The sequence below is a fragment of the Apodemus sylvaticus genome, chromosome 13, assembly GCF_947179515.1.
Source record: "Apodemus sylvaticus chromosome 13, mApoSyl1.1, whole genome shotgun sequence".
NCBI classification, from domain to species: Eukaryota; Metazoa; Chordata; class Mammalia; order Rodentia; family Muridae; genus Apodemus; species Apodemus sylvaticus.
In genome coordinates this window covers 32,367,068-32,387,161 of record NC_067484.1, presented here as the reverse complement: position 1 = coordinate 32,387,161, position 20,094 = coordinate 32,367,068, and the positions used below count along the sequence as shown (strand labels likewise).

The following is a 20,094-nucleotide window of genomic DNA, read 5'->3' as shown; positions in this document are numbered from 1 at the left end:
AAGAGGCCACCTTTCCGGGCAGTGTTTCACTGTCGGCTTCCACAGCTGTCGCCAAAGTAACAGGGACTGAAGTGGGTGGCAGGCCAGAGTAGAGGTTGAGATTTCCCAAGCAAAGCAACAGATTGGTGTGTGAAATCCAAGGAATTGTTTACTCTCTTCTTGTCTTCCAAGTGCCATAACCAGTGAATCGGTCAATTTTCCGCTGGCTTTACCGGGGCATGTTAGCAAAGTAATACTTAATGCTGAAGATATGTGTCGGAACAGTGTAACTCTGATCCTGGCACCATGCAGTCTGTTTGTGCAATGCCTAAGCAACTGCAGGAGTTTCTAGACAAGACAACCTCTGGCTCACAACTGCAACACAGAAGGGGGGATGGCACAGTCATCTCCTCTCCCACCAGCCCCAGACCATCCATCCTCCTTGGAGACCAATAGCCCTGTCCCTACAGCTGTAGCCTAGACCATGCTTTCTCTTCAAGCACATATGCATACTTCATGGTGGTGTTGAAAGGATGAAAGTCGTGGCAGCTCGTGGGCTTTGTGCAGCCCTAGAGATCAATGAGTCACTATAACTAATGGATGTGTAAAGATTATCATGTGACTTAAGAAACTAAACAGGGCCAGGCAAGGCGGTGCAGCATGGTAGTGCGCCTTGTGGAACTCACGTAGTAGAAGGGAAGAACGGAATCACGCAAGTTGTCCTCTGACCTCTAAACTTGTGCTTGTGTATGCACACGTGAGTTTACACATAAACACACATACTCAAATAAATGATTTTTCTTTTAAATGCAAAGAAAGTAAATGGAGTATCCAGATGTGGCACAGCCACCTTGGAGGCTGGCATGGCTAACTGGCCATTGCCCGAAAGAGTTTTGGAACCCTGAATTGGTTTTTCTCCTGGAGAGGGAATCTATCTCGGTGTAACACAGGAAACCAACATAAGACTCAGAGTAAGGGAGAGGATGTCACCCTGGGATTGTCTTCCCTCATGACCTGGAGCCCAGACTCCTGACTCCCATTGACTTTACTCCACAGCATGGATGGGAAGTCGTTGACTCAAATGACTCAGCTTCCCAGCACCAGGAGGAGCTCCCTCCTCCTCCGCTGCCTCCAGGATGGGAAGAGAAAGTGGACAATTTAGGCCGAACTTACTATGTCAACCACAACAACAGGAGTACGCAATGGCATCGACCCAGCTTGATGTGAGTACCACCAGATGGCAAGGATGCAGTGTTTCACCCTGGAAGGGATGCCATGTCTTACCCTGCACAGCAAAGGGTGGCGGCAGTTCCAGGACGTTTGGGGTGGGGGTGGGGGGGGGGGTAGGAAGAGTCTGTTGCCCTGTGGCAGTGTGGTTGGAGCTATTCTGTGCCTCTTCTAGGATTACTGAGATGTGATTTTCCTGGATTCCTCTTTGGTTTGGCAGTCACCTTCCCTCTTCCTAGCTCCCTCTCCTGATTGGCCGAGGATGGCAAGCCGGCGGCAGGCTAGCTTGCTTTAATGTCTTACCTCCCTACTCTTTTGCATTACTTGATGATGAAACTCACCAAGCTTCTCTTATTTTTATTTCAGTTACTTTTCAGAACATGTCTGTATCACTTGCCTTGGTCTATTTAGAATTGCACAGGAGACTTGCAAAGTCAAAAATTAGTAATTACTGTTTATTTCCACATCCTACTAGCTTAGAGAGAGGGCGAGGTGGTTGATGCCTGTTCCCTTAGTAATTTTTGTTCTGATGATAGCAAATAAATAAATCCTAGTTAAACCTCAATTACTGTTTTAAAGAAAGATTTTGAAGTGGCTTTTTGTTAAATCATAGTGAACAGCAAAACTTAAATCTCTCAATGTGTAGTAAGAGGCAGAGCCAAAGTCTGCATGATGAAAGGAGAAGTTGCCTTGGGCATTATGAGCTTCAGAGAAGCCAAAAATTAACATTCAGAGGAGCAGAATTAATATTACCAAGTAGATATTATGCGTGCTCAATTCTCAGAATGCAATCAAGGCAGGCGAGTGTGCTGACATGTGTGATCCGATTCCCTTCAACCCAAATCGAAAGAGGTTTCCCAGTTTCTGCTCTTTAAGTAGGTGATATCCAGAGACGCTAGACGCTGGTCTTACAAATCCTTAGAAGGTTTAAAGGTATCCTCTGTATAACTGGGGAGGAGGAGGGTGGCCAAGTTGGCCAGTTGACATTTTATATAGTCTGAGGGTAGAGCTTATAGAATCTGGAGCCTTGGATGGGCAGTCATTCCTGGGCTTCTCAGTAGATATTTGGGACTGTCCGCTGTTCCTGGCCATTTTGCACTGCCCAGCATGGCCTTAGCTTATTGCTTAGACAAAATTCACATAGTTTGTTGGGGGTCTTAAATATAAGTGGTTTTGTCAATACTTTAGGTTTATCGCTGTTTGTCTTTCTTTGATGATTGCTGCACTTTTGGAAGTTTGATAAGTCACTTTAAGTATCATATGCATTTGGAGTAGATATGCCTTTGGCCCCACCTTGGCATGGTTTTATACCGTTAGCCAAGCAGCAGCAGCCATCTTAGCTAAGCAGCATGGGAGTACACACGAAGCGGCTATGTGGTGGCCAGCGCCATGTGACCTCCTTAGAGCAGGACCAGGAAGAAATCCCAGTGGCTGACACAGCGATTGCTCACCTTCATTAATGAGCGCCGAGCGCGTGGAAGTCTTTATCTGAGGAAGATGGGAACAGTTGTTACTGAGGTGATTCTGAGGCAGCACTTGCCAAGTATATAAAGCACCTCATCTATGAGATTGGGTGATAGTTTCACGGGTAGGTACTTAACCCAAATCTATCAAGATGTCAATTACATAAGTATGGCTTCTTAGGTGTGATGCACATCTCAAAAGCAAGAAAGCAGTTCAATTGGCAGAAGTCAGTTTCTACAGCATCTGCCTCATTCCCTCTGCAGTTTATGGATTTGGAATTATCTCTCCTTAGCATTGTTCGACTTAGCCAGGCCTTAGGACCTCCAGACCAATTATCTTTTGCTTTTAGATTAAAAAAATTTTTTCCCATAATTTGATTTTTTATAGAAGGTTTCAGTACCTTTCAGAGAAAAATTATATTGTGAGAAAATATCTTAATTATAAGGTGGTATCTGGCTGGGCAGTGGTGGCACATGCCTTAAATCCCAGCACTTGGGAGGCAGAGGCAGGCAGATTTCTGAGTTCAAAGCCAGCCTGGTGTACAGAGTGAGTTCCAGGACAGTTGGAGCTACACAGAGAAACCCTGTCTCGGAAAAAAAAAAAAAAGAGGTGGTATCTGAGGACACTGGGTAGTGATCATGTCCAACACTCAAGAGCACAGCAAAATGCAGTTTTAAAAGAATGACTGGTCAAAAGAAGCCATTTCAGGAAGTGATTTTAGGCACATGGTTTGGTACACTGAACCATAACTACAGAAGGTATCCCTTGAGGTCATTCCATCTTTTCAAGTCTATTTGTGGCTTTTAAAGCACCTCGTTTTAGATTTCTTTTATTTATTTGTTTTATTTGTTTGTTTATTGTATGTGAGTACACTGTCGCTATCTTCAGACACACCAGAAGGGGGTATTGGATCCCATTACAGATGGTTGTGAGACACCATGTGGTTGCTGGGATTTGAACTCAGGACCTCTGGGAGTGCAGCCAGTGCTCTTTACCACTGAGCCATCTCTCCAGCCCAGATTTGTTCTTAATCTTATTCAGATGTAAAGTACATTTTTGCTATAAGAATGACAATTTTGAGAAATGAAGAAATGTCATTTTGTAAGATAAGTTTCTTAAGCTGAAATCCTTACTTTAAGCCTTTCATTATAAAAATACTCATGGAGTCTTCCCAGTTTCCCCGTCACACCTCTGGTTTGGGTCAACATGCGTGGTGGTCATATGCATGGAGGCAAAGGGAGGACAAGAGGACCCTGAGGGCCTTTGCCCCCAAGCCTGAGGACTTGCATTGAAGCCCCAGAACCCACAGTTCTATAGGAGTAGAACCTATTTCCAAAGCTGCCCTCTGACCTCTACATGCCTGCTAGAACACATGTACCCCATACTTTTACACACATGTGTACATGACAGTAATAAAATGTATTAATAAAAAAGTGCTGTGTGGCTGGGCCTGCTCTTGTGCATTAGTCTTAGTAGATACTGAGCCTGGTTTTGAGGAAGGATTGGTCAAGTGGTATCTCTTGTCAATCATGTGATTTCCCATGGCAGTCAAAGGGAAATTATGTGTGCAAAATTAACTACTGAAAAAAATGACAATTTCCCTTTGTGTCTTAGTTTGTCAGGCTAACTGGTAACTGTTGGCACTTGTAGAGACTTGCAGGTGGTGTCAACAGCTCTTTCACATAATTAAATGCAGAGGAAAGACCCACACACACACACACATACACCCTGTGCACATACTTTATATTGTTATAGTAACCAGAAAAGCCTGGCTACTCTACTGTCTTATCATTGCTGTGACCAGATATCTAAGATAAATTATGGGAAGAAGGGATATTATTTTTCATAGTTCTTTTATTTATTTACTTGTTTATTCATTTATTTATTCATTTTACAACCCAATATCAGCCCTTCTTTCTTCTTCTCCCAGTATCCCCTCAGGCAAGTGCTCCTCCCATTCCGCCTTCCCCTTCTCTTTGGAGCGTAAGTTACCTCAGACCAATATAACACTAACACTAGCCTCTCCTTCCCTGCGCATCAAGTCGCTGCAGGACTACTGAGGCCAGAAAAGGGTGGTCCATTTAAGGGCACAGGATCCGCAGGCAGGCAGGCAACAGGCTCAGGGACAGCCCCTGTTCCAGGTGCTGGGGGACCCACATGAGGACCAAGCTGCTCATCTGCTACCTATGTGCAGCAAGTGTTCACTCTTTGGTTTCAGTCTCTGGGAGCCCACAAGGGTCCAGGTTAGTCGACTCTGTTGATCTTCCTGTGGAGTCCCTGTCCACTTTGGGTCCCTCAGTCCTTCTCCCAACTCTTCTGTAAGACTCTACAAGCTCCAACTAATGTTCTGCTGTGAGTCTCTGCATCTCTTTCCATTGGCTGCTGGGTGGAGCCTCTCAGAGAACAGTTATGCTACGTTCCTGCCTGCAAGCTTAACAGGGTGTCATTAATAGTGTCAGGATTGGTTCTTGCCCGCAGGATGGGTCTCAATTTGGGGCAGTCATTGGTTGGCCTTTCCCTCTGTCTCTTTTCTTTGACCCTGCACATCTTGTAGGCAGGACACATTCTGGGTCAAAGGTTTTGTGGGTGGAGTTCCCCTTCTGTGAAAGATTCATCCAGGGAGGAAGGATTTTATTTTGGCTTGTGGTTTCAATGGTTTCCCAGCCGAGGTGGGCTGGATCAATCTATTACTTTGGGCCGAACCAAAGGAGACTCTCATGCCAGTGAGGAACATAAGTTTCAAGGCTGACTGGAAGCAGAGAGGGCAAACCTGGGTTATCCAGCATCCTTCCACTTATATTCCATTCCTGCAGCCATTTGGGTTATATAACCCACATTCAGGGCCCCTCTTCCCTCTTTGTGAGTCCTCTGAGACATGCATCGAGCTGACAATCAAAGTGGACTGTCCCGAAGCCCCTGATTGGAATTTCAGAATCAGAGTTACCATTCATACTTACTGCTGATGAACTGAGGGTGTTGGGTATGGGAAATTGACATTACTGGTTTAGATACACCATTCTTTCCCTCCCCACCACCCGAAAATACTGCAGTAGTAGACACGCATATACTTCAGGGGACAAGAGATGGAGACAGGGTGATGGTCCATTCACTGTGACCCTTGTTTTAACCAGGTGTGTAGAGCTGCTGGAGTACTGTGGACTTTAAGTCTTCACAAAACACACGTGGAGTAAAGTATTTTCAAGTGAGGGAAGTGATCAATAAAGTTCAATTGGATCCATTCTTAACCATCAAGACAGGGCCCAATATCAGCACTTAAGAAACAGAGGAGGCGGTCTCTTTGTGAGTAAAAAGACCTGATCTACATCGTGAGTTCCAGGCCAGCTAGGGCTACATAGAGAGACCTTGTCTAATAATAATTTTTAAAAAAGAGAGACAGAGAGAAGGGAACTAAAATAGTAAAGAGGTTACTCGCTTTCCTCCTCTCTGCTCTGCTGAGGTCATTTATAGACTTTAAGTGTATTCTAATTTTGCATTTTGTTTAATAATTTATTTCATACTTGAAAATTGAACATTTTTTAAAACGGACAATAAATACATCATCATGAATATAATATGGTATTTTTCTAACAGCCGACAATGCCATTTTTAATCATTTTTGTGTTTTAAGAAACATTATTACCAGGGCTAGAGAGATGGCTCAGTGGGTAAGAGCACCGACTGCTCTTCCGAAGGTCATGAGTTCAAATCCCAGCACCCACATGGTGGCTCACAACCATCTGTAAGGAGATCTGACGCCCTCTTCTGGTGTCTGAAGACAGCTACAGTATACTTACATATAATAAATAAATATATATATATATATAAACAGAGAAACCCTGACTGGGAAAAAAAAAGAAACATTATTACTATATGTATGTACTTCCTGATTATAATAATTATATCTATAGTAATATCAATTTTCTGAAGATACCTCTAGTATACAAGTTTATTCTGATTATGTTTAATGTAACAATGTTTTGTTAATGCAACAAATTGATGTATATTCAAATACAATAAAATGTCTTTAATTCAGATCTTAGTAATTAAAGAATTATAATTTACATGTGGATTAAATAGAAACTAACTTTCACACTACCTCCTTTAGCCCTAAAGTTGATAGTGCAAAGATGTTTGATAGAAATAGTTGACTGTTTAGACTATTGTCCTCTGACACTGTGGCTTGTTGAATCTATCTGCTACTCAGAGGTCCCGGGGGTTCTTTATTTGGGATATGAGAGAGTTTGAAAGTACTGGAAACTCTAAATCCTTACTTTAGAAAGAATTTATAGTTAGGCTGTCGATTAATAGGTATCTATTTGTTCACCAGAACTAAAATTCTCAACCATTTTGGAATATTAACATGAAACATAATTTGCACTCATTGGATGTGGAGTCAGATTGAAACATGTTTGCAAGTACCTGTGAAGGACCTTTAGACCTGTGTAGCTGAGATTTCCCCCGAAAGACCATCACCTGTCGTGTTCTGCAAAGTAGTTTTAAGATACAGTCGATTTGGTCATTTTTAAGGATAAGTTCTTAACTTGGATCCTAACTTAAAATCCTTAGTCCAATACAAACAAATGAGCTGTGACAGTGCAGTGCTTTGTTACAGGCTTGTCTGGGAGGTCAGCCCCTGGTGCACACTTGGAGGGGTTGCAATCTTAAGATGTGAGGCTTTTGTCAAAATGAGACAGAAAGCAGCTAAAAGTAAGACACACCACAGGAGACGTCCGCTTGGGACCACAGCCTTGAATTTGTGCTCTTAGTGCTTGCTCTTCAGTCAATTACTGATGGCCCAGATTAGCTGCTCTGTCACTGCTGGGTAGACCTAGAAGGGACCTGCTGGCTGCGTGTGTGAGCTTGTCACTTCCTTCCAAAGGACCGGGTTGTCACAGACTGAAGGACCTGGCTTTCTCTTCTCAAATACTGAAGTATAGCTTGAGGAGCGGCCATCCGCAGTCCCCACTGCCTCCACACCTGTGGGTTCAGCTGAGCCTAGGACATAACTATTGGAGAGAAATATATTAGGCCTGTGCTGACCCTGAGCAGTGGTCTGTCTTCCTTGCTCCCTAGACAGTGCAGGATAAGTTGTTTGTGGAATGTTTCCTTTGTATGAGGCATAGTAAGCCATCCAGAGGTGATTTAAAGTACACCAGAAGTTGTACGTGTGTTCTGTTTAAACAGCTGTTCCTTTTTAGGGACCGAACATATAGGATTTTGAAGTCTAGGGGATAGGAAGGGCTCTGCAGCCAATCCCCCATGGATGTAGAAGGACAGCTGTATATGTCTGAAAGATGTGCTAACTCTTGAACAATACACTGAAGCTGTTTTTTGGGGGTTAGGGTGAGCCTCAGTATGGTCTAGTTAGAAGATGGAGGAAGACTTCCAGTATTGGTTGCTTGACATTGACGTCTTAGTCGGTGCATGGCCCACAGTGAGGGCTGGACTGTGGGAGGGCTCGCTCTGAATACCCCTTCTCTTCTCACATCTCCTCGCCTTCCTTTCAGGGACGTGTCCTCAGAGTCAGACAATAACATTAGGCAGATCAACCAGGAGGCTGCACACCGACGCTTCCGCTCTCGGAGGCACATTAGTGAGGATTTGGAGCCTGAGGCCTCTGAAGGCGGTGGAGAAGGCCCTGAGGTATGCTGTTGAGCTAAGTTGCCCCATCTTCCCATGATCCCCAGGGTGATTTTGTATCTTATTTTTTCCTCTCGGTAAACTGTGTATTGCACGTGAAGATCATGACTAACTTAGAAAATGCTTGTGGAAACCATGTTTGGCCAAGCCCAGAAACTTGTATCAATATCAAGGGGAGAGCCTGATTCTGGTGTGAAGGTCTTACATGGTTTTGCCCCGGGAACATAACCTATCTCATGACACAACACTAAAGTTGTCATTTGAGGAATAGAGGGAGCTCAGTCACTTGTTTGGGTCTCATGGACAAGTTTCTAATGAATCGCTTGACATCTTAGGAGATATTACCAAAAAATGTACAGGTCTGAGTTGATTGGAATATTGATAAGTATTCTCTATAAACAGCAGTGTGTTACTGGAAAGGGAGATGAAATAAGCAACAAGTCAGAATTGATCTTAACTTGATGCTGATGACTGATCATTGTTGACCTTGTGTTAGGAGATCATTCACAAAATGCAGGTATCAGTGACTGGCATTAGAACAGCAAGCTAGTGGTTTCAAAGTAGAGTCACTGAATGTTCTTCTGCAGAACTAAGCTGTTTTCATTAAGAACCCTTATGGCAGTTAGAAAAAAGAAAAAGAAAACCATATGAGAATTGTTTGTAAATTCTTAAAGTGTTTCTAATCCATTCATAACAGAGGCTGACAAAAAGCTGCAGGGGGGGGGGTGCATGTTCACAGGAGTAAGTTTGTGGCCACTGGGCCTGCCTCCCCCTCCATTATGTTCACACCCCTCAACTGACCACTCACATCAGCAATTTGCTCTCTCTGTGAAGTTTACTGGTCTGTTTATTGGGACAATGTCCCTATCTTCCTTGTGTTTATCTTGAAGATTTTGTGCCTCATGCTAAGTAAGTGTTGATTATGGTCACCCTGATAGTTATGAATGTTGTGTGTTTTATCAGAAGGAAGACAGGTAAATCCCCAGTCCCTAGAACTAACCTTAGTGTCTGATTCCTCCAAAGCCTTGGGAAACCATTTCAGAGGAAGTAAACATGGCGGGAGATTCCCTCAGCCTGGCTCTGCCCCCACCTCCTGCCTCCCCAGTGTCTCGGACCAGCCCCCAGGAGCTGTCGGAAGAACTGAACAGAAGGTTGCAGATCACTCCGGACTCCAATGGGGAACAGTTTAGTTCTCTGATCGTAAGTCATGGTATTGTTAGAAAAGCTGAACCTTGGTGGTCAGTCCTTTATTGTAGCTTTTGAGAATGTTCTGGGATTCAGATAATAGCCAAGGCCATTGGTTCTTGATCTACAGGTCATAACCAGTTAAGGGGCCAAACTACCCTTTCATGGGGGCCATATATCAGAAATCCCACATTGGATATTTATGTTATGATTCATAGCAAAATTACAGTTATAGAGTAGCAACACAATAATTTCGTGGTTGGGGGAGGGGGAGGTCACTACAACATGAGGAGCTGTAGTAAAGGGTGGAAGCATTAGGAAAGTTGAAGATCCAAGAGTCTTCTACTTCTAGTCAGTTCAGGCTCTCCAAAGAATTTTCTTCTCTACAAGAGGTATATGAAAATTGGCCCTGACAGGTTAAAAAAAGAAAAAAAAAGTTCTTTTAGAAAGAAGTGTCATGTCACCAGCTTTTTCTTGTTTGTAAAAAATTCAAAGGATCTGGGCAGTGGTGGCGCAGGCCTTTAATCTCAGCACTTGGGAGGCAGAGATGGGCAGATTTCTGAGTTCAAGGCCAGCCTGGTCTACAGAGTGAGTTCCAGGACACCAGGGCTATACAGAGAAACCCTGTCTCAAAAAAAACAAAACAAAAAGGAAAAAAAATCCAAAGGAATAGTATTCTGTGAATTGTGTAATTTCTGGTTTTAACTTTGTAGGATTTCATTCCTATCCAAAAGGCTCATGAAAACAGTATCTTCACCATGAGGGCATTTCCTGTTGAAAATCAGGACCCAGAGACTCACAACCAGTTTTGTAAACACACACTGCCTACACCTCTACCTTCCATTTCACAAACAAGGAGAGCGGATATTTAAGTGATTGCCCCTGCAAAGCTTGACTGTGGGGTAGAAGAAACCCCAAAACCCAGCATATGAACTCTTGAGGAGAAAAAGTTTGAAACCGTGGCCCAGACATCAAGGTAGCACTTGACCTGGGTTTCTCAGCCCTCCGAGAAAAACTTTCTAGAAGGTTCAGCTCAGTGAGAAGGAATGAAGTCAGTCACAAAGAGCTTAGCATGTATCAGAGTAGCACTGTGGGTAAAGCCCGTTGATCATTCTCACGTGCGTACAGAATTAAGACCACGTGTGCACGCCATGTTTCTTAAGCAGTTGGACTTAAAGATGTACTGGAGAGGATGGCAGTTGTCACTATGTGGGAAACGGCATCCTCACGTGATTGTCGTCGTGATGAGCACACGGAACATAAAATGATTGGAGGACTATATTGAACATAAAAGCCACTAAGTACTAAGTTATTAGCCCTTCGATTATGGCGTTCTTCTTAAGCGAAGCTATTGGCCTCTGCTGCATGAGTGGCAGTGACTGTGTGCTTCCAGATTAAAATTCCATAAAAGTCTTTCAAAAAGAGAAGCGCCACGGGGTTGAAAATTCAGTACTAAGTGGATCGAAAAGAGGCTGCATATATGAGATATTTGAATTGGTAAAAACTGTTACCATGGAAACAGCATGAGCCACAAAGCCGTGTATTTAAAATGTATCAAAGAAAAAAAGATTACAGAAATTATAGCAGCCATATACTATTTATATAAACCACGTAGGAAAGAAATTCCTAGTTTTCTATGTTGATGTGAATTGGCGTTTGTCACGATTAGAGTAGGGAGCTCTTGAATTTTAGTGCTTCCCGAAGCCTGGCATATCCTAAAGCCCCGAGAGTGACAGCATATATATCGTTTTGGAACTTCCTCCAGTTTTGATGCGCAAGGCCACTCTTCAGAAGCAGTGGAGCGAAAGCTTTCCTCAGGATGACTCACACTGCCCAGCGTGGGAAGGCTCGGGTCGTCCGTGACACCAGCACTTAGCTTTGCCTGACTTTAACTTGCTGTTCGTTATCATACAGTGTTAAAAGTCACGCATGTTACAGGCCATTAGCGTGGCTAAGCATCCTTCTAGCAAGGAGCCTTCTGCCAGTGACCTTCACGGATCTTTGTGCAGATCCACGAGGCAAACAAGGGAGAGGACCATCCTGTGTGGCACACAGGACTGTCTTTGGACGTGTTCACTTCTCTGCTCCACTCCTGTTCCTCCTGGAGTTCCTTCCACTCAGAAGCTAAATAAATACAAACCCTAACCCTCGCTGCTTAGGACGGGCAGCGTCTAAGTCCATCGAAGGCCATACAGGTTAGCTGGTAAAGAGCCAAGTGTCACCTTTTCTTCCCCCTTTTCCTCTGTTCTTCATACTTGAGGATTTGCTCAGAGCTGGCATCCCAGATAGCTTGCAAGACCGTTGATCTCTTGTTATTCTTGGGTGTCGTGAGGACCTGTCTCTTCTCCCTTCCGGTAGTCATGGCCTCCTTTTACTTCTAAATCCTGAATCCGCTGGAAAACAGAGAGCTGATACGGAGCTCTGGAAGGGCTCTGGTCACTGCTGTCCACTCTGGTCCACTGCTGGCCACTGCTGGTCCGTGTTTGATCGCCTCCTGGTGTCAGAGAGCAGGGCATGGAAATGTGGCCGGGTATGAGAACACTCCTGCTGACACTGCCTGTCTTTCCCTCCCCTGCAGCAGAGAGAGCCCTCGTCAAGGCTGCGGTCCTGCAGTGTTACAGACACGGTCGCAGAGCAGGCTCATCTTCCACCGGTAACGACGCTCAGTTCCAGTTCGCAACTGGCTTGTTTTTTGGTTTTTGGTTTTGGTTTTTGGTTTTGGGGGCGTTTTTTTTTTTTTTTTTTTTTTTTTTTGGCTTTGATTTAAAATCTTCAGGGCTGCTGAGAAAGAGTTTTTCCTGTGTAGACCCATTCACCATATAAGCAAGATATTTGAAATTTTCTAATTAAATTGCGCAAGGGTCTTGACTTTCCAACCTAGAATCCTACCTACCAACCAAACTTCCACAATGCTAAAATCTTGCTCTGGTTTTTCACTCAGCAGAACGGGTTCTGCCCGGCTTGTATGACTGAACCTGGGTGGTCCACTCAGCAGTCACAGCTGAGCTTCGGATAGCCGAACTCTGTAAACTCACTGATCCCTTTGAACAGGAAGAACTCTTCCAGCGAGACAACCTGATTTTTTTTTTCCCCTACTGCCCATGGCTTAAACCCTCAGCTCCACAAAGTAACTGTGCTAACTATAAAGGCAGCTCCGCAAATGAAGCTCCATTTGCTTTCTGCTTCTGACAGCTATGATAAATCTGAGTGCACATGGGCGTGGTAGGGGGTTTTTGATATCCAATGTATGCTAAAGTAAATATCAAATTGGAGGGCAGATGAGCATTGCCTCGCAAGAAATGATCTATATAAATTGGTTTCTTCTTTGGGAGGTGAAAATATTCTGTGGTTTTTAAATTTTCACTTTGATGTTTGCCCTTGGCCTTTTTTTCTTTTTTATCTTTTTTTTTTTTTCTTTTTGTGGGTTTGTGGGGAGATGGCATGGGGGTGGAGAGGAATTAAGACAGAGGCTTGGTCTATACACCAGGCCAGCCTGGAACTTTAATTATAGATTCCAGGCTAGCTCTAAGCTTGCTACAATCTCCTGCTTTTCCCTCCTAAGTGCTGAGATCACAAGCATGAGCTGTCACACCCAATTTTTTATTGCTACAGATCATTTCTTTTAAAAAAAATTTTATTTATTTATTTATTTATTTATTTATTTTATATATATGAGTACACTGTTGCTCTCTTCAGACACACCAGAAGAGGGCATCAGACCCCATTGCAGATGGTTGTGAGCCACCATGTCGTTGCTGGGAATTGAACTCAGGACCTCTGGAAGAGCAGTCACTGCTCTTAACCACTGAGCCATTCTCCAGCCCCCAGATCCTCTTTCATGACCTGCTTCATTGTGTATGAAGTTGAAGATAGGCCACAGATTTAATATTTTTGAAACCATCTTCCTCATATACATTTTTCCTGACTTTAAAGGATGTTTTTGCTTAGGTTTTGCTATTTTAAGGTTAAAAATGAAGTGCTGTGTATGTCCCAGCCAAAATAATAAATTGGGTGGTAGAGACCCTTGTGTAGGTTGGCTGATAACAAGCTGAGGTGGATTCCGTTCAGACCTCCCGAAGCAGAACCTCAGATTGTGATGAGCTGGTGGGGATCATTCTCAACCTGATGATTCTGTGATTGTCCTGCAGAAATCAATTACCCTCACTCTCCTCTTCAAAATCAGCGTCAGCTTTATTGGCCACAGAGTCCCTTTGCCTGGAAACTGTGATTGTGCCTGTCCCCTTGTTCCTAAGATGCTGTGCACGCATTGACCCCAGGTGGCCTCTCTGAGATTCACAGATGGCAGGATCTGCTAAGTTTTGGACTGTGGAAACACAAAACCTCACATTTGACGTGGCTGTTAGACACCCCTGTGAAGGATGTAGCCTGAGCCTCTGTGGGGTGACGTGGTGGCACAGAGAGGTCACTGGGGCGTGCTTAGCTTCCCTTGGACAAGGCGGACAGCGGGGATTATCGATCTCACGTCACCTGGCACAGCCTCTCCACAGCAGTGATTTCTGGTTCACTAAGCAATGAACGGGTGCCCCCCCCAAATATATGTTACTGACGTACATTATCTTAACAGCCCAGCACCCCAACTAGGCGAGCCCGTTCGTCAACTGTCACGGGTGGTGAGGAATCAACGGTAATGCCCCCCAGTTACTGAATGCTAACGGTGAAAGTCTGAGGGATGGTTTATTATTTTGATTATGGTGACTATGTTTCCTCCCATTTTCAAAACCAGGTCAGTTTCTCTATGGTAGAGAGACATGAGCGATTCTTATCTTAAACTTCTCATTTTGGGTTCTTTAAGATACTGGGTAAAATGGAGTCATTTTTCATCTTGTGTAATTCGATTAGAAGTACCATCAAGCCTGGTTAACTGTGCTTAATCCAAGCATTTCCAGTAGAGTTTTGACAGTGTCTTTATTCCTGGTGAGCTTTCTCTTGCTGCTGAATACTCGGTTAAGCGAGAGAAGCCCTAGGAGTCGAGTGTTCAGGGCTGTGCATGTGAGTCCCAGGCATGCAAGAGGCTGTGCACTCGTGTTTCTCACACCACATTTATAACAGGGAACCAGATTGTCTGCATCGCATCCTAACCTGGAACCTCTGCTACACCAAGTCTGATTTATAAGAACGGACAAGTGTTTGTATGATTCCCAGGGCAGGGAGCAATTAGGATATTTCAATGAAAGTGTCTACGGTTGTTATTACTTTCTCATTTTGATTGATAGTATTCATGCTTCTATGTGATTTCAGTCTGACTACTTGTTTCTCTTGGGTTCTCCTGATCCTTGAAGTCAGACCAGTCAGTATTTGCTGATTCAAGCTTAGATGACTTCTGGAAGAAGTTTTTTTTTTATTGTTTCTCCTTGGCTCCTCACGCCAGTGGCTGCTTATTATTTGTGAATAACTTTAACTACTTACACAACAGCTGATTTCCCGGAGGATGCTTAGCACTCTGTGTTACACAAAGGACACTCCGATTAGCAATCAGAACTGTGAGCACAGCATAAGGTTGCTAAGCCGCTGTGCCTTATGTAACAGTCAGGCCAGGCTCCACTTCCAGCTGGATTCAAAGAAGTGTTAGTTGGTCTCCTACGGTTGTGCTGAGTAGTGGAGCCACAAGGCAGACCATTGCATAGGATGGTTTGTCTCCTACCCATAGCATCCTCCTAGTGTATCAGTCCTATACATTATATTTAATTGGTTTTGCAACCTGCTTATGACTGTGGAATGTTATGATGGCCCATGGTAGAAAAAGAGCAAGCAGAACTACTCTGGGACCAGACTGTGGTAAATGGTCACCCAACAGGACATGGTCATCCATCTGAAGGCAAACCCATGTGCCTCTGGGACAGCCCTTTTAAGCCTTCTCTCTGTCCGTGTTCTCCTCCGTCAGTGAATTTGGTCTTTTATTTTTGAAGCCTTGTCAGTGGTAGTTCCTAGATGCTCTATGATATACCACCATGCTTTCTCAGTACCTACAGAGGTTTGGAAGGACCATGTTCCTTTCTCTCCCATCTTCTCTATTTTCTGTTCTGCCTCCCAGTGTGACTTTCCCCTCTGACCTCCTCTTTGATGCATATGCTGGGCAGAAGCTTCCTATAAATTATCACCTCACTCCTGTGCCCTGCCAAACATACATGTGCTGTGATTATACACGCAGGCGCTGTTTCTTTATTGGGAAGAAACCTCAGCATGATGTTGTATGCATAATGCTCAGAAAACTATTTTTAACTTAGGTCGGCTTTTCTCAGCTATGTTAATAATCACTCAGCATTCAGTGGTGAAAATACACCACAGTTTATACACGTTCCCCATGCTGACGAGCGTTCCCCCACTGTCTACTCTATGTGGTAACCATCCTTCTATGTAGTGCTTCTCCTAAAAGGGCTGATCCTCATCTGAGGAATCCTGACCTTTTGATTTATGGCAAAAGTCTGTACACAGTGTCACTTTATCACAGACTGCCCCAGGGCTCTCCCTTTCAGATAGAAAGAGCGAGGGAGCAAAGTCCTTTGATCTTCACTGAAGAGATTCTAAAAATATCCTGAGATAGCACTGCGACTGGGTGTGGGTGAGTCAGAGAATCTATGATGCCCAGTATCAAAGGATAGTCAGACTTCCTCAGCCTCGGCATGATCCTGTTCTTCGCTGTAGTGAGAGGCTCACGGTCACCGTGGGGCTGGAGGGAGGGCCTATTTGGGATCCTGGCACTCAGCAGTGTATTTGATTATGGATGAAAACTCAGATGTTGAGTTCAGCTTACGTTTGGGTTGCCTAACCTGTTGACTGAGATGAGCTGAGGCATCGTTCACGTAGAGTAATAAAAGTCTAATCAGTGGACCCAAGCCTGGGCCCCTCCCAAGAGGTGTCTGGTGAGGCAGAGGCTTGTCATGGCTGGCCATGTGTCCTGGGTGGCCTTATTTTAGTCGTAGCCAGAGTCATTGGCACAAGTTGTTCTACATGCTCGACTTGAGAGAATGCTGTCAGGACATATTTTTTTAATTACAGCTTCTTGCATAGATGTGACTAAATTATGGGTTGTCTATTCAATTTCCGGTTGAAGGGAGAATGGTCATCTTAGACACATTCAGAATTCTCTCTCTGCTAGCCTCCTTTGTGTAACTAGTTCTGTTACCTGTAGAGCTCTGTGTGTATAACCCCCGTGCAGGAAGTTCTTGCAGCTGACAGTTCAGTTCTGAGATTATAGCACATCTGAGCCATTAGGGTTGTCAGTGGCTTCGAAAGTTGTCTCTTCCAGGAATGGATGCTGCCGATGTTTGTTTGTTAAAGTTTCTAGAACTCTGAGTTTTCAGAGAACCTATCAAATGGCCTCTCCCTAAAACATGACTCATCAAAAAAAGGAGAACAGTAACAGGTGCGGTGTAATGTTAAAGCAATTGTGCTCATATAAGCCACAGTAAGTCAAATGTATTTTGCCAAAAGTATTGTCTATTTGCTTAGACGACAGTATGCCCAGCCAGTCCAGATGAAAGGGTTACTGGAAGGAAAGTAGGGCTTTGTTGCGGGTGTCTTCCATTTAGGCTGTGGACCACTTGGTCTGTCTTTCATGGTTACAAAAGCTTACATCTCTTTGTTGGACGTTGTCTTGCTCCTGGATACAGGATGCGGTATGGTTAGTTGCTCTTGGAATTCCCTGATCCTTTGGGACTTCTCTGGGGGAAATATCAAGGAGCATTTTTAGCAGGAAGGTTCTATATGTGTGTGTGTGTGTGTGTGTGTGTGTGTATACACACACACACACACACACACACTCTGTTCCTGCCTGATAAACATGGCTTAGAAATAACCAGAAGTCAGCTGCTTCCCAGTTAGTTTTCAAGTTAATTTTTCTGGCGTGCACTGTTCAGCGTGGAAAGCACACAGACGCCCTCTTCAGTCGCAGGCCTTGGTAAATGCGATATGCATGTTCTTGCTTTTTCTCTAATTCAGGGTCCCAGGGAACTGAGGACTCTGTGGCTGGGACCTTCATCAGAGTAGTTAGTCGTAAGCAAGGTAGCCAGGGCCGGACAGAAAGAAGGCTCAGTAAGAGAAGAATCACATCATCAGCCTAATTCCAAGAAAGCAGCACCAGCTGAGGTACTCAGGAGGGCTGGTGGGAGAAGACCCCGCTAAAGAAAGCAGCACCCACCCAGAGCTGTCCTCTGTTCTTCAAACTCCCGGCAGTCTTGCTGGCCCTGTGGGTACTGTCCTTCTGAGCGTCTCTCCTAGATCCTCGCTTCCCCAGCACAATGCGTGATTCAGAGTCACGGATGCAGGCATTCTGAGGTTTGTGCTCGCCCTGGGCATCCCTTTCCTGCCAGTCACTCAGTCACCCTGTGTACTCTTAGCACCTGTTCACCCCGGCTCTGTTTCTCACACTACCTCTTACTACACAAGCCACAGTCTCACTAATTCTTCATTTAAAAAAATGGAATTCGTGCTGGGTGGGGCGTCACACGCCAGCACTGGCCAGGCAAAGGCAGGCTTTCTATGAGTTCAAGGCCTTCCTGGTTTACATTTGAGTTCTAGGCCAGCCAAGGTTACATGGTGAAATCCTCTCTCGAAAGACAGACAGACAGACAGACAGACAGAGAATAAAGAATAAAGAATTTGCACTAACTATTTATAGTTCCAGCTAGACATCACAGACTGTGGGAGGGATATAATCTATGTCATTACACTGCTATAAACACTAGGGTACTAGGGGACCTCCTGGGCTGAGGAGCATAGACACAATAGGGAGCCTGCAGATTATGCCTCCACACAGGAGTGCAAGTCAGAAGAGAGACTCTGTCACATTTCGCCCTGAAAGTTTGTGCACGCTGGGCCTCAGGAAGAACTGTGCACTGAGCATCTGGGGCAGCCAGCTGTCTAAGTTTCTAGAGCAGTCATTTCTCTTCTGGGCATAAGCGTCGGTCAGCTTGAAATTCTCTTTTGAACTATGTAGTTCAGCAGTGAACTTTAGCAACTGGACCAGATTATGAGACTTTCTTTACTGACATTTTGGTAATGGTTCTGTATTGAAGACTTCAGCAGCTAAGAGAAGATTTTGTAAGAATGTGGATGCCTTTTGTCTCACAGGAACATTGAAGCTCTTAGAGTCTGTTTGTTTCTGACTTCCAGATACTCTTTGTTTGAGGGTTTTGTTTGGTTTTCTGTTTGGTTTTCGGTTTTCCTCTGGACAAACAGCATTAACTTATCTTGCCCAGAGAAACATAATTTCTAGGTATGTTACTTTATTAAACTTGTCAGAAGACAAATTCTGGTTGTTAAATAATGATGATTTCTTGCACAAACAGCCATCAGTGGCCTATGCACATACTACGCCGGGCCTGCCTTCAGGCTGGGAAGAAAGAAAAGATGCTAAGGGACGAACATACTATGTCAATCATAACAATCGAACCACAACCTGGACTCGACCAATCATGCAGGTATGAAGATCGCCATCCAACCCAGACTGGAGGGCCTTAGCAGCCAAGATGCCGAGAGCAGCATCCTAGCATGGTGTTCATGTCCTGCTGTGAAGGGCCTACATTTAAAGCAGATCTCACCAAAGACATATTACTCTCAGTAGAATGTTTGCCTGAGGAAGACTTTGGTCCTCGGATACCTATACTTTAATATGACATAAAAATATATTCAGAAAGTGAGCTTGTGACCATGGGTAGCTCCCTCTCCCACACCCCGAATCTCTTTCCCTAAGCTAGTTTTTAGTTGGCCAGCGACTTATTTTTTGTTCTCTTGAATGAATCTTTGCCCCCACCATTATTAGCTTTAATTACTTCCTCTATCTTTTAAATAGGCCAGGCCTGTTAATTATGGTTGTATGTGTGTTGTTGTTGTTGTTGTTGGGGTTCATACTCCTAATCACACACAGGGAGATCCTCCTACAAAGCTAACCTGTTTTTGCCTCCGAAATAGCTTGCAGAAGACGGTGCCTCCGGAGCAGCCACAAACAGTAACAACCACCTAGTCGAACCCCAGATCCGCCGGCCCCGTAGCCTCAGCTCGCCAACAGTAACTTTATCTGCCCCACTGGAGGTGAGAAGGCCGCCTCGTCTAACCAGGGTCATCTCTGTCCTGTGGCTTCTCTTCATTCCCTCTTCTCTGTCAACTGGACTCTGCTCCTGAGGCAGCTCCACACTGGGCAGTCCTGCGTTGGTGGTGAAGGCTGCTCTGCGCAGGCTGCCATGCTTCTGTGTCTCGGCCAGCTACCATTCTGGACTCTCTCATAATCTTCATTCTCATTTGGCGGGCGCCATGCCATGCGCGGCCACTGGCGCACTCACTCTCTGCTCAGCCTGTACCATCTCTGTCGTGTCTGCTCCTTCTTGCCATCAGATCTCATCGTCCTTCCGAGCAGCCATGCTTCTGTTGGGTTTTAGAGCATAGCGATCGCCTTGTTCATATTTTCTTTGGCTGTAGGGTCTTCCATTGGGCGGGTACGTGTTTCTAGTGTGTATTTTCATCTCTTACATCATTGCTGGACATCTGCTTGCACGCTCTCCTTGTCATGTTTTCGTGGCCGCCCTGAACATCATAAACAGCACTCAAAAGCCAGAGAAGACATGAGTAAATTGAAGTGCTCTG

The 20,094-nt window shown here is 44.6% G+C and overlaps 1 protein-coding gene across 10 annotated transcripts in view; it reads left to right on the top strand.

The window, feature by feature from the left end:
* Positions 1 to 20,094, top strand: part of Nedd4l (NEDD4 like E3 ubiquitin protein ligase) — a 322,257-nt gene that overhangs the window by 260,997 nt on the left and 41,166 nt on the right. For 8 of the 10 annotated variants that reach the window (XM_052201449.1, XM_052201453.1, XM_052201450.1 and 5 more), the window contains 6 exons: positions 1,036 to 1,202; positions 8,178 to 8,313; positions 9,334 to 9,510; positions 12,074 to 12,148; positions 18,804 to 18,935; positions 19,426 to 19,545. In XM_052201449.1, coding sequence (XP_052057409.1) covers positions 1,036 to 1,202; positions 8,178 to 8,313; positions 9,334 to 9,510; positions 12,074 to 12,148; positions 18,804 to 18,935; positions 19,426 to 19,545 — 807 coding nt within the window. Of the gene's footprint in view, positions 1 to 1,035; positions 1,203 to 8,177; positions 8,314 to 9,333; positions 9,511 to 12,073; positions 12,149 to 14,080; positions 14,141 to 18,803; positions 18,936 to 19,425; positions 19,546 to 20,094 lie in introns of all 10 variants that reach the window. The other 2 variants (XM_052201459.1, XM_052201451.1) reach the window with 2 other exon arrangements.